The sequence below is a fragment of the Mirounga leonina genome, unplaced genomic scaffold (assembly GCF_011800145.1).
Source record: "Mirounga leonina isolate KUSES-001 unplaced genomic scaffold, KU_Mleo_1.0 Mir_168, whole genome shotgun sequence".
Lineage (NCBI taxonomy): Eukaryota > Metazoa > Chordata > Mammalia > Carnivora > Phocidae > Mirounga > Mirounga leonina.
This window is the reverse complement of record NW_023270426.1, coordinates 59,644,074-59,658,074: the sequence shown is the minus strand read 5'-3', so window position 1 is coordinate 59,658,074 and position 14,001 is coordinate 59,644,074. Positions and strand designations below refer to the sequence as shown.

The following is a 14,001-nucleotide window of genomic DNA, read 5'->3' as shown; positions in this document are numbered from 1 at the left end:
GCAAAACTACATACAAAAACAAATGTCAAATCACTATTCAATTATCAGTTTGTATTGCGTGTACCACTAGGCTCGTTCCCCTCTATCCAAAAAGGAAAAAAAAAAAACAAACCATAAAGGACACCTTCATAATACAATAAAACAGTTTTAAAAGAACAGAAAGTGTTTAAGAGTGGAGGGAAAACTGTACTCACATTTAATGGAACAATGCTGTACCCATCTTCCGGTTCAGTTCCGCTGACGAAGAGTGACTCAGGGCTAAATTCAAATATACCATGAGCATGGTCAGAGGCTGCAATTGTCACCAGAATTTGCGAGGCCACTCCTAGACCGGCTGCATGAATAAGTTCCAACAAATAGCAAGAAAATGTTAATAAGTAATTTACAAACCAAAGGAAAAGCCATGGAACAACTTTTTGAAAAGAGTTGTACCATTCACTGACTACGTTCTAATTTGTTTTAGAAAGAAAGGCAGACACAAATGGTTGCCACACATATTCACGGTTTTATGACCTTTCTCTATTTTGGCGCCAATGTGATATACAAGTGCTGTATAAGCACTTGGTGATGAATAAGGAAAACTTGTTTTTCTTTTTCTGCCCTATGAAAGAGAACATTCTTCCACACAGAGTATATGAGGAAAGTCTCCCACGATCTTTGCTGACCTCAGAAGAACATGAGCCAAAATGACTCTTACCTTTATGAAACAGTTTCCCTATGATTTTCATCAATCTGACTGAACAGATTCTTGGTTAATGTGCATTAGTTCTAGGCCTATTTTTTCATCACATTATGATATTATAGATCTACCTTCCCTGGACCCAAACACTCCAATCTTGTAACTAAAGAGGTGCCAATATCTACAGAAGTATTGAATTTTTTCCTAAGAAGTATGTTTAACTTTTATGTTGTATTAATATATGCAGACAAGAAAATGAACAATTCCAAAAGTAACTGAGTAATTAAATACAGTGGTTACATGAGGCATTGATGAAACTTAGGAATGAGGGGTAGGAACATGAGTTCTAGCCTTAAAACATAAAACCTGAAATTGTGATAAAGGAACATTTGAGGATTAGAAAAAGTTCTCCCTTGAGAAATAATTTTCTCTCAATACAAAAAAAAAGTATTTGAGGTAAAAAGCTGAATCATGCTTGCATAGGAATCTACTTCAAATGCATTCTCTTTTCAGTATTCCCTCCCACTGACTGGCAACTTATTCTCGCCATTGATTGCCTTTTTAATTTCTTTTTTCCCATCTGCTTTGCTTAAATGCTACATATAAGGACTGCTGGCTCTTTTTATAAATAAAATAAGCATGATGCATTTAACAGAAAAATATAAATGTTCTATTTCTCTTTTTTTAGGTATTCAAAGCTATATAAAAATATTTTCAAAAATCATTTTATGAATGATATTCAAGCAAAATTTCTATTACAACTAGCATCAGGAAACTGTATTGGGTTCATACAGAGGAAAGTCTGGGCTTTGGAGGCAGGCAAAGACTTGATTCTGGCTTGATCACTTCCTAGCTGGGTAACTGTAACACGGAGCAAATAATACTTTATAAAGTTGCTGCTATGGTTACTGAGGTAAAATATGTAAAGAACCTGCACATAGTAGGTGTAAATAACTGGTTAGTATTGTTGTCTCTAAAAAGAAGAGTTAAAATAAAATGCAGACTAGTAAAGGGCCTTGGAACAGCTGCTTACCATGCTTGTGAATAGTTGGAAGGAAGAATTCCATGTCCCCGTCACCACTACCACTGCCATCAACCCTAAAGAATTCAGTCACTTCACAAGGAGACACAGAGACACACCCACACAACACACATTGACACAATGAGAAAATGGAGAGCTCTTAAAACATATCCAGAAAAGAGGAAAATGTAGTAATATTCACCCAATGACATGCATTCTTCCATAGAAAATAAATTATTTGAAGTGATAAAAGTATAACATTCATCAAGCTACCAATTTATTAAAAATTCATCCATAGCTTTAGGGAATACTCCATGTAAGTTGTAATTGGTATCTCCCATTTCTGTCAACTTAACCAGTTGTCTTTTTAAATCACTTATTTAAAATAATGTAAATTGTTTCTAACATTTTAAATATTTTTAAAATATTTGTGCTTGTGTACAGTTAGGCCTGTATGATTATGACTATGACAGAGTCACCTGGCCGCTCACCACAATCAACTCAAAACTTAGGGAAATGCACCTAACATTTCCTTCCAGCCATACGTTCAAATTCCTACTTTATTTACCATTCTCAGACTTGATCACCCTTTTGCCACTGACATGGTAGTAAGAAACCTAGACAAGCAGTCTACAACAATCTGTTTCAGGCCTGGTTGTGAAAGATACCCACTATAAAATCTTCGGTAAGTCATTAAAACTCTTGGTACCTCAGTTTCCTTGCCTAAAAAATGTGCTGCCTTTTACAGAACTGCTCTAAAGACCAAGTAAATAATGTAAAAAATAAAGTACTTGGCAATGTATAAGAACTATGATAAAGAGAAAGTGGTTTACCTTCACTTCCAGTACATCTTAAACCCTGCCCATTAATTTACCAAAAGTTTGCAAAGACGACAGGAAGCATAGTGATGGCAGCAATGGAAAAGAAGAAGAGTAAGAGAAGCAAGTCCACATCCAGCCCTATGTGCTTCTACTAGTGTCCCTGATTGACACGCTAGTTTAAGATCTGCCCTGCTCTTCTGTTCTTCCCCACAACAGGACTGGGATACACCAGACATGAGAATTTATGGCACCCCAAATCTGAAATCACCTTAGAGACTTAAGATGCAAAATGAATTTTAAGGAATATCCAGTGTATCCCCCATATTATCTACAAGTCATGAGAGAGGATAGTACAACACCGATGCATTCTGGCTAACACAAAACATCTATGCAGGTGGCTATCTTATGTAGAGTAGGTTTTAGAGACAAAACAATATGGAATAACGGTTGCTCCCTTGCCTCTCATAAGAATTTAGCTCCTCGCAATACTGCACATCTTAGACAGTCCTTAGCTATGACTTGGGGAATAGAAGCCAGTGTCTAGATTCCTTTACCTCCAATTCCAACTCACTGAGGGGAAAATGAGATTCTCTGCCACTAACTATTGCTTACTCAGAGTCTGCAAGATTGGTTTTCAACTGAATACTCATGCACAATTAATACCTAACAATTCATATTCTACAGATAAGGGAAGAAGTTTCTACATAAAACACCAAGTATCACTATGATCAGAAATATTACTTCTGAAGAATACTTAATGTTCCTTATTAATCAATAATGATCGCTAACATTTTCTCTATTATGTAAGTATTGTTAACTACAAGTGATACAAAGAACAGCTTTTCAAATGTTTTATAGTGACCCCTAATTCATGAAGTCGTGTCATGAAAATATGATTTGGAGATGTGAGGACTTGTCTCTGGAGGACAAACAAAGCTGGTATTTTTACATGCCATCCTCCAAACAGGCCATCCAGAATATTTTTACTGCTTTATGCAGTCAACCAAGCTGTGGCACTGTTTTATCATTTCCCTGGTTTGACCTCTTTTGCTTTCACTTGGGCTCTGGGAACACAGGGAAGAGAAATTTGTGGAAACTTTCCATACTTACTCCAAAGTCTCATTACATAGTAAAAGACAATTTTATATTTCTGTTTTACTCAATCTCTCCCTTTGGATGGCTTATATAGTATTATAACCTTCTTCATTAAAACACGAAGATAATAATAAGACAATAATACCAGGTTTTGGAAGGAAGAGACCGTCCTGCTGATACCATAGCAACTCTCAATATCTTACATTTATATAAAGGGACTATGGTACATATCACATGCACTGTATAACACCCCCAGCAGCACCTAAAAATCAAACACAATAATACTTCTGCAAAGAAACCTATATAAATAGTTCATCCAAATGAGATAAATACTGTAAGTAGCATCTCTTCAGTGCAGATGAGTTTTGCCATGAAATGAATTCTGACTCCAAAAATCTTTGAAAATTGGAGATTTTGAATATCAGAATTGAGGATAAAGTACTAATTGACTTGTTTTATTGACTCATAATAAATTATCTAAAATGGCTAGTTTTCACCTGGGCTACACCTGGAGACAGCTCTAAAGGAGCTACCATGAAAACTGAAAGAGGAAGAAAGGAAAGACACGATTTTAGGGGCACCTACTATGAATGACAACTATAATTTGGTGATTCAGGGGGTGCCTGGGTGGCTCAGTCAGTTGGGCATCCAACTCTTGATTTCGGCTCAGGTAGTGATCTCAGGGTCATGGGATCAGGCCCACATGGGGCTCTGGGCTCAGCAGGGAGTCTGCTTGGGATTCTCTCCCTCTCCTCTCCCTCTGTCCTTCCCCTTGCTCACACAATCTCGCTCTCTCTCTCTCTTAAATAAATAAATAAATCTTAAAGTTTTAAAAAATAATAATAATTTAGTGCTTCAGAACAATTATACTATTTCATTCTAAAAGCACATCTACTTCTGGGGTTGTTTTATATGTATGTAAAGCAATATTTTGTGCTACATAGAAACATAATAATAAATATATTTCTAAATTTAAAAAAATAAAATAAAATAAAAGCACTCTACTTGGAAAAGACCAATGGGTAGTAAAAGGGGAAAAAACAGCACAGTAGGTGGTGTCCTTATAATAAACATTAGAAATATTAACTTAGAATTAACCAAACCTCACAGCAAAAGTTTATGTAAATAAAACTATGAGTTGAATATTAATTTCTAAAACTAATATTCTAAATTTATGTAGAGAGATGGAAATCTTTTTACCAAGAAAAAAGTGACTATCCATCAAAAACTTTCTACCATATATATCTTAAGTAATTATTAACCTTCGGGGTGCTTTTTCCAAAGACTGGTAATTCACTCATTTAAAAAAAATGGTAACATTGATTCAAAGGATCATATTTCCTTAATAGAATCAACTATCCTCAAGATGGATGAACAAGCAAATATTTGATACTTCTGAGTCACCAGCTTACCTCCTCCCTCCAAGTTCAATAACTCAACTTTAAAAGATTTTTCCAATTCAGGGACAGAATTATCAGTGATGTTAACAGAAATGTATTTGTATCTTTCTCCTGGTTGAAATTCTAAGGTACCAGCAACACTCTGAAATACAAATAAAAGATTTGTCCATTAGATTATAATTATTCTGTATATTAATGTGCAAGATGAGAATGTCTTCTATGTCCCAAATTATTATAAATACTGAAACAGAAGAACATAAGTAAAATATAAACCTGAAAACACTTAAGTGGATATGAATAGTGTTTGATATAAATTCTAAATAAATATTCTCCAACTAAGTAAAGCAGGTGGATTTTTATCTCTCTTGTTTACCTATTCATCAAAAAAAGTAAAGACAAATGAGAAATCTGAACAAGTGATGTCCACAAATTCTTAAATTAATTCAATGAGATACACAAAACTCTTGACCACATATATTTAGAACTGTTCAAATTGTATCACTGAATAATGTAAATACTCAGTGCATAACAATGGCATTTTCATATTTTCATTCTGAGGACTTCTCCAAACAATAATAAATATCAGTCTACTGAGCATTAACGTTTTCTTGATTATACTTGCAACTACAATTCATAATATAGATCTCTCATCAGAAAAGTTCACATACTAGAGGAAAAACAAAAAGTTATTTAAGTTCAAAGTTTTAAGACCTTTTTTTCCTCCCAACCTCATTATCTCTTACATAAACTTTGTCTCCTCAAGTCATGAGAACATATTTTAAAGTTGTTTAAATTTTTCTAGGTTAGCTTGTGTGGACAAACTATATTTCATTCTCAAGAGCTATTAATGATCTTAGAGCTAAATTGAGAAACCTAAGTACCGATTTACCTAATCACTCATTTATTTATTTTTTAATATTTATCAAATGCACGTCATGTACATAGTACCATTTTAGATGTTTGGGATTCAAAAACAGCCAAGACAAATCTCTAGCTAGCTGGAGACCATTCTACAAGGAGTATTAACCATGTAATATAATAATTTGAATAGAATAACAACTGCTGTAAAGGGCATATAGTAAGCTCAAGAAGGAAGTAATTAACTTTGCCTAGAGGACAGTCATCAATGGAGTAATTCTACAAGTCTTAACAACAGAAATAATATTTGACTATCTTAGGAAACCATCTTAACTTGACCTTAGCAATATCCTATACAATGAGCCATTTCCTCTTCCAGAAAAATATTCTCTGGTATGCCATGATATCACACTCTCCATTTTTTGTTACCTTTCTAGCTCATCCTTTTTAGTGTTCTTTATTGATTTTAACAGTCTCCTTACAACCTCTAGAAACTACTGTTCATCAGACTCCCTCTAGACTCTTTGACAAGCACACACACCATTTCCAAAGGATTAAGGGATTTACCTGGTAGTCCTCAGGACTGAATGCTGTCAGTGGCACTGTTCTAAATTCCGCCAGAACCCTCCCTAGGTGTCCTTGTGCCCGGACAACCAATAGCCTCACTTCTCCATCTTCCTCCTTCACAGTGACGTGTGGAATACTACTTGCAGGAAGGGTCATCGTGTCCTCAGGCTGAGGGGGCAGCCCTGTGGAGAACTGAAGCAACCCTGCAGGACACAAAGAGAGGCAGGGCGTTCTGGCCCCAATTATCCATGGAAGAACTTCTTATTCATTCGAAACAATCTTGTGCAATGATTTTGATCACCAGAATAAAATTCTGAGGGCTTTCATTGAGAAAAGACTTTAGTGAAGATTTGATTTACATGCTTTTGACACAGACTATGTCAGTAAGTTTTCAAAATGTTAAAAGTTAAAATGATAATCCTCCTTGTCTCTACCCAAAGAATCTCATATTTGAATCTCTAGAATTCACCCTTGGACTTAGAGCAGAACATGATTAATGCCACCTTAAAGGATTTGCAACATATTTAAGAAAAATTTAACTAAGAAAATTAGAGTTGAAGAGCCTCTCAGGTTTCCTACACAGACCTTTAAATAGTTGCTCTTGCTTTATTCCTACAAAAGAACTATTAATTTTCAATATAGAGAAACAGTCTCTATTAGGACAGACATCTGTAATAATTCCCCAATTAAGAAAATTATCACTTTGCAGCTCAGACAAAAAGAAATTAATATAAACAGACAGTGATAACTCCACTTCTTGAAGCTTAATAAAATATAAATTAGAAAGTACTTCAATTAGTTAGGGGGTAACATATCACAACAGGATAATTTTTTAAATAAAAAAAATTTTGAAAGCCATGAATAGAGATACTTTTTTTTCATTTTAAATAATCCTGTATGTACTTTTAAAAATATATTTTTAAACTTCAGAAAACAATATCCCTCAAAACAGCAGCTTAGAATTTCAAGAGCCTAGAAAAAGTTCTATTTCAATCATTTGCAAAAGTCCCTTAAGAAGTTCTTAACTAGACCAAGTACATCCAGAGAAGAGAGGACTATTTTTGCAAAAGGACTTGGTTACCGTATGGATGATCACTAGCTTTGATCGTGATATCTGTTGTTTCCTTTTCAGGATCTATGCTTGCACCACTGGTGGGAGTTGAACCTAGCTTCCCATCCCCAGGAACTGCAGAAACCAGCGTCACACGGAAATACTCATTAAGCTCAGGAATATCATCATCAAGAACATATATATTCAGGACCTATAAACATAAAAATCCAGAGGCATGAAGCAATGAGGCATACAGAAATTACTTACCACTTACCAGAAGAAAATAAAATAGCCAATTAAGTTATATTTAACTGAAGTTACTATTTAACATGATCCATTTCTTAAACATTAAAACACAGAGAGAGAGAGAGAGAAAGACCAAAGAAATTAATTATTTAAACAATAATGGGCATTGAGCAGTAACATTTTCAGTCTATAAATATCATATGCATTTATTAATATCATACCATATATGATATATTGGTGTATCAATGTAATATCATATATTGCTTGTACCAAAGACAGTGGTATTACCAACCTCAGGGTATAGAGTTCCTAAATAAGGAACTGCATGTTATCTGATGGGATGTGGTGGGGCAGTAGGAAAGGGCAACCTATACATGTCTAGTTCCTGCCTAGGGAATGCCTAACATACTCAGTAATAGCATTTTAGAAAACAGATTCACAACGGACCTTTAAAGTCTGGCACAAGCAATCCTTACAAAAATAAGCAATAACTCAGCCATGCTCCACAAAATTTAGGTCAAAATTTGAAGTAAAAAAACAATTCCCCCTTCCTTTATTAACTGAACAAGCATTTTTTGACACCTGACACCTACGATGTGTCAGGGTTAGAAATGGCTCCAGTCCCTAAGAGGCTCACAGTCTACTGTAGGAGAGAGATCTATGAAGAAAACATTTAAAATGCAATGTAAAATGCTAGTTAGTAGGTTTGTTGTCTAGTTCTGAATCACAAAATACAGTTATAGTGTTTAAATAATATATTGCACATATTAAAAATGTTATAAGATTTAAAATAAATAGATGTAAAATGTCATGACAGAGTTATGTACAAAATAAACAGACAAAAAAACAACAACTCTACCTACAAAAGATTTTACAACAGGCACATTTTAAGCAAGTCTTAATGTATTAGTTGCAATTGTAAATAATAATGGGAAGGGCATTCCAATTAAAAGAAACAACACTTGTAAAGCCACAGTGCATGAAAGAATAAGGCATACAGGGAACTGCAATTAGACTGCCACGGTTGGAGCAGGAGATAAGGCTAGATAGATAATCAGGAGTCAGGTCACAGGGAATGTTTATGCTATCATTAAAAAAAAAAAAAAATTGACTCTTCTCAGGCCCATGGTGCCAGGAGGATGGGCAAGTGTTACAATCTTCATACAGCCAAGAAATTCCATAGCCACTGACGAGATCAGAAGTGCCATGATAAAGAGTACAAGAAAGGCCATTTGGGCATAGTCCTGAATGCTTTTAGAGGTGCTTCCCATGCAAAGGGAATTATGCTGGAAAAAGGGTGGAAGCCAAAACAGCCAAATTGTGCCATCAGGAATTGTGTCAGGGTCCAGCTGATCAAGAATGGCACAAAAATCACAGCCTTTGTCCCCAATGATGTTTGTTTGAATTTTATTGGTGTGTTTTAGTCTATTGTAGTTTCTGTTCATGAAAGAGTTTCTCCCAGTTTTTTATATGATGAACAGGTATTTTTAGTGATTGCCGCTGACACCAGGAGTAAATTGTTGATTTTATTCCAGAAAAATGATGGAGTTCTGATTGCTGTATTTGGTCACAAAGATTATGCTGTTGGTGACCTTCCTGGAGTTTGTCAAAGTAGCCAATGTCTCTCTTTTGGCCTTATACAAAGGCAAGAAGGAAAGACCACAATCGTAAATTTTGATGGTGAAAACATAAGTCATAAATTTTCATATGCCAAAAAAGTTGGACTTTATTCCATAGGCAGTGGGGCAAAACTGAAGAATCATAAGCAGGAAATTGACAAAATGAGAATAAGTACCATGGCAGAATGTAAACAGAGTGGACAGGGCAGGAAAGAATGCTAGAAGTTGAGCTAGGAGGTGACTGACCAGAAATAATGAGATTCTGAACTAACGCAGTGACAGTGGAGATGAAGAAAAAGAGATGGATTTGAGATTTGTTCTGGAGATAGAAGACCAAAACCCTGATGACTCAGTAACTATATCAAGTGAGAGACAGAAAGGAATGAAGGGTGACTTCCGGTTTCTCCCAGAAATGAGAATGACAACAAACTCTAGCTCCAAATGCAATGCAATCTCCAAAGTACTAGTCATTGGGCCTAAAAGCATTTGGAGAACTTTTTTTTTATTATTGAAGTTTTTCTAGAGTTTGATTTAGTAGGTCTGAGGTAGAATCTGAATTTAGTTTTAATGTTCATTTTTATCAAGGTTTTAAATAAGAAAGTAATATATGGCACAGCCAATATACTCAGAGGAGAAGTGCAAAAAAGACACCTACTACCCAAATCATGTCACTGTTCTTGAACAAAAGGGAACAATATTTATTCTGAAGATTTAAAATGTCTTATGCCTAGAAAGCAAGCTAACAAACGTTGCTCTGAAAAGTAACACCAAAACATCAAGATGTACGTTAAAAATAAAGCAGTAAATATTCTTAAAGGGTTGAAGCATACTAAAGTACTCATTCATTTTAGTGAAATGAAAACCCTATCAAGGTATAAGTAAATGTATTTTACCTGGTAACTCAGTAAACAACAAAAAAATATTTACCTTTACTTTATGTTACTATATGTTACATGCTCTGCTATTTTCTATTCTATTTTTAAACTCTACACCATAACTTGCTTAATTGATTGCATAACAGGCCATTTAAAGTAAACTTGAAAAACACATTTCCAATGTTCTTTTCTGTACTTCAGAGAAACAAACACACACACACATACACCCCACACACTTTCCAGACTCCCTTGCAGCTAGGTTTTCAGATACGACTTAAGTCTGTTCAGTTAGTCGCACTCCCCAGATATCTGGGAGGCAGCAGCAGAGCGGAGGCTACCTTATTGCTGTGTGTGCTAGAAAGCACAATCATGGAGCACCAGAGGCACCTCAGCACCCCGTCACTGGCTTGGTAAGATGGAGAGGCTGGTGTAGATCTAGCAGATGTGGTGTTACAAGCCAACCCCACTGTTCAATGTTATTATTTTGCTTTTAAAGTCAGTTATTTTTTAAAGAAATTAAAAATGCAAAGATAGAAGGAAATATTTTAAATAAATCTTGACAAGAGTACATATAACTATTTTTCTGACCAAAATGTGTATGAATCCACTTTATAAAACAATGGTTTCAAGTTCTATTTTCATTTCATAGTTGGTAAATTTCCCAAGGGAAAATGTGTGGGATCAGCCCTGTTTTCTAAATAGAAACAATAAAGAGAACCAAATACTATCATTATAACTTGATTTTAAAAAAAAAGAAAAAGAACACTTTAAATCCAGAAGAGCAGTAAAAAAGAAAGCATCAGATTAAAATACAGTCCTTTAAATTTAATAATTTTAGCCTTATGAAAACTTGCTAGTGGTCCTAATTTTCCTCATTTTACCAAAGACCAGTAAAATATTTATCATGGATCTGCAGCCTGCTATTGGAGAAGTTTTGTTACAAACTTTTTAGTCTCCTTCTTCCCCCAAATTTTAGAGATTTGATCATTCTTCTTTTGTATTAACTCTTCAAATCTGTCTTCTCTCAATTTTATCTTTTTCATCCAATGAACTCCTAAATCCCTTAGAAATTTTCTCAAAGATTATATTTGTATGCATTAAGCTATTTTACTACTTATCACTGACGACATATAAGCTATTTATTTATATTTTTAATGAAAAATTATACTGATGTGAATACTCTAATATGATAGACTAAAAGAATGTTTAAAAAAATTCTGATAGAGGACACAGTCTCATCCTAATTTCACTTGCAAGAAGTGCCACTTATTTCTGGAGCACCTATTCAGAAATGGGATGATGTTTCACAGAAAGTTTTGATAAAATTGGAGATCACTCATACTTTCAAAACAAAGAAAAATTACTTCATTTTTCCACGTTTAAAAATAAAGTTGAGATTACAGTTACAAGAATTTCTCAGTGGCTGATTAAAAAGCAGAGTACCATTAAGAATTCTGCAGTTTCCCATTGTATCAGTAATAACAAAAAACCCACAATGACAAACCTTCAAGCCATACCATTTTTATTATATTGGGATTAAAGAACAGATAAAACTGTAACACACATCATTCAAAAATCCTGCTTTCTTTTTACATAAATAAATACAAAAACAGGGGCACCTGGGTGGCTCAGTTAGTCAAGCATCTACCTTCGGCTCAGGTCATGATCTTGGGGTCCTGGGATCAAGCCCCGCATCAGGCTCCTTGCTCAGTGGGGAATCTGCTTCTCCCTCTCCTTCTGTCCCTACCCCCCATCCCTAGCATGCTCCCTCTCTCTAAAATAAATAAAATCTTTAATAAATACAAAAACATTTTAAACCATGGTATTTACCTAATGATCTAAATACTTTAAATTGCTTAAGTAGCAAGATTCTGCAAACAAATTACAGAACCAACAGGTAAAGAAAAGCCTTCTAGGAGACTTTCCAGGAAACAAAGAAGGTAGCGTTTACCTCAGATCTCTGCCAAGGAAGGAATGTGATAGTTCCACTGACATTAGCAAAATCGTCAACAAGGTAATTAATGCTGTCAGATTCGATCTGTGAGATGGTGTAAAACACATGCACATAATCCAGAGCTCCTCTGGTTCGCTCCACCACACATGAAATGGTGGATCCTTCGTCTGCAATCTGAAATTGAATGTCAATTATTTATAAGTATATACTGATTCAAATCAGTGATAAAACTGTAATACTTTCATGGAGTCCTTTTACCATAAACTTAATTCTGTAACTTGCTAACACTCTAAGCAGACCTCTACATTCTTGTCTCACTCTTACAGATTTTACAAAAATACAAAATACAGAAATTATGCAAGTAATTATTATAATCAGTTCACTGTACATGCAGTTCATTCATTGAATTCATCCAGCCATAGTGCTGGACACTATGATACAAAAGATTACCCAAAAAAGCACAGTGCATCCTCTGGATAAATCTAAAGAGGAAGATAAACTCGAAGTTCTATGATAAATTGAGCACAGACAAACCAAATGGGGGGCTGAAGTGAGGGGTAGAGGGTAGAACATGACATCAGGGAGAACATTCTAGGCATGGATAAGAAGTAATAGAGTGGATTTCATGAAACAATTTTGAGGATAGCATAAAGTGACAAGTGGCGAAAGCCTTGAGAAATGTCTGGTAGGGAGATAAGAGTCAGGTCAGTGAGGGCATTTATGTTATGCTTAATATTTTTTGATAGTTTTGTCATATATACGTATGTATATACATGTCTATAGGTATTTTTCACATGGAAAATATTTTTATCTGAACACTTAACACTTAAAAATTATATGAAGCAAGAAGTTGGAAGAGCTTGTATTTATTTATTTATTTAGAGAGCATATGAGCAGGGGTGGGGCAGAGGAAGAGAGAATTCCAAGCAGACTCCATGCCCAGTACAGAGCTCAACATGGGATTCAGTCTCATGACCCTGAGATCATGACCTGAGCCGAAATCAAGAGTCAGACGCCTAAACAACTGAGCCACCCAGGCGCCCTGAAAGGTCTTTTAGAATAAAGTCTTCAAGCTCTTAAATTCTCAGTCTTTTAATGCAATTTTATTTTTATGTTAGTAATCATATATGTAATTCATAGAAAAAAGAACTGAAACTGAATATATAGAGCTCAAAATACATATCCTAACTTAGATAATGTCATTCTATTTCTCATATCAATCATAAGCACCTCTGTCAGCATTAGATAGAGCCATTCTGGAGTCAACATTGGTACTGGAAAGAACAGATTTGAAATTTATCCACAAATAGGCAATAGTCAAAACAGTTATCAATGAGCATGGAGGCACCAGATGTTCCAGTAAATGCAGAGTTTCACCAACCACCAACGCCCCTACTTCAAAGAGTAATAGCAACCTTAGGTTGCTATGCCCCGTAGTAAACAAGACCAAACACTCCTGGAACAATACTGTAACTCTTCTATTTGCCTGCAGGTCCTGGCATGAGAAGCCCAAAATGACCGGTGGTTGTTCAGGAGAGGCCCCAGTGTGTCTCCTGGTAGACACCCCTTGACCCAGATAGAATCAGAACTTCTAATCCAGTGAGAGTGGGAAACACAAATTCTGGCAGTTGGTCACTAGGAGTGATGGAGATAGGGTCACTCTTACTGCTACCTCTTGCCTCCTGAGCCCAGGTAGCTTAGGTACTGGGAACACTGAACAGGTATCAGCCACCAGATACATACTGGATCATGGCAGACAAGATCCCCACCCTACAAGATGTGGTCCCTGAGCTGGCACCTTAGCTGAGTCATTAA

General features: G+C 35.5%; 1 protein-coding gene and 1 pseudogene across 1 annotated transcript in view; one reads left to right on the top strand and one right to left on the bottom strand.

Moving 5' to 3' along the window:
* The window catches only part of ADGRV1 (adhesion G protein-coupled receptor V1), a 556,689-nt gene that overhangs the window by 410,339 nt on the left and 132,349 nt on the right, over positions 1-14,001 (bottom strand). The window contains exons 22-27 of the mRNA XM_035014847.1: positions 12,184-12,360; positions 7,523-7,703; positions 6,442-6,644; positions 5,029-5,158; positions 1,713-1,793; positions 195-334 (exon numbers count right to left, since the gene is read on the bottom strand). Coding sequence (XP_034870738.1) covers positions 195-334; positions 1,713-1,793; positions 5,029-5,158; positions 6,442-6,644; positions 7,523-7,703; positions 12,184-12,360 — 912 coding nt within the window. The remainder of the gene's footprint in view (positions 1-194; positions 335-1,712; positions 1,794-5,028; positions 5,159-6,441; positions 6,645-7,522; positions 7,704-12,183; positions 12,361-14,001) is intronic.
* Positions 8,878-9,409, top strand: LOC118016990 (annotated as a pseudogene).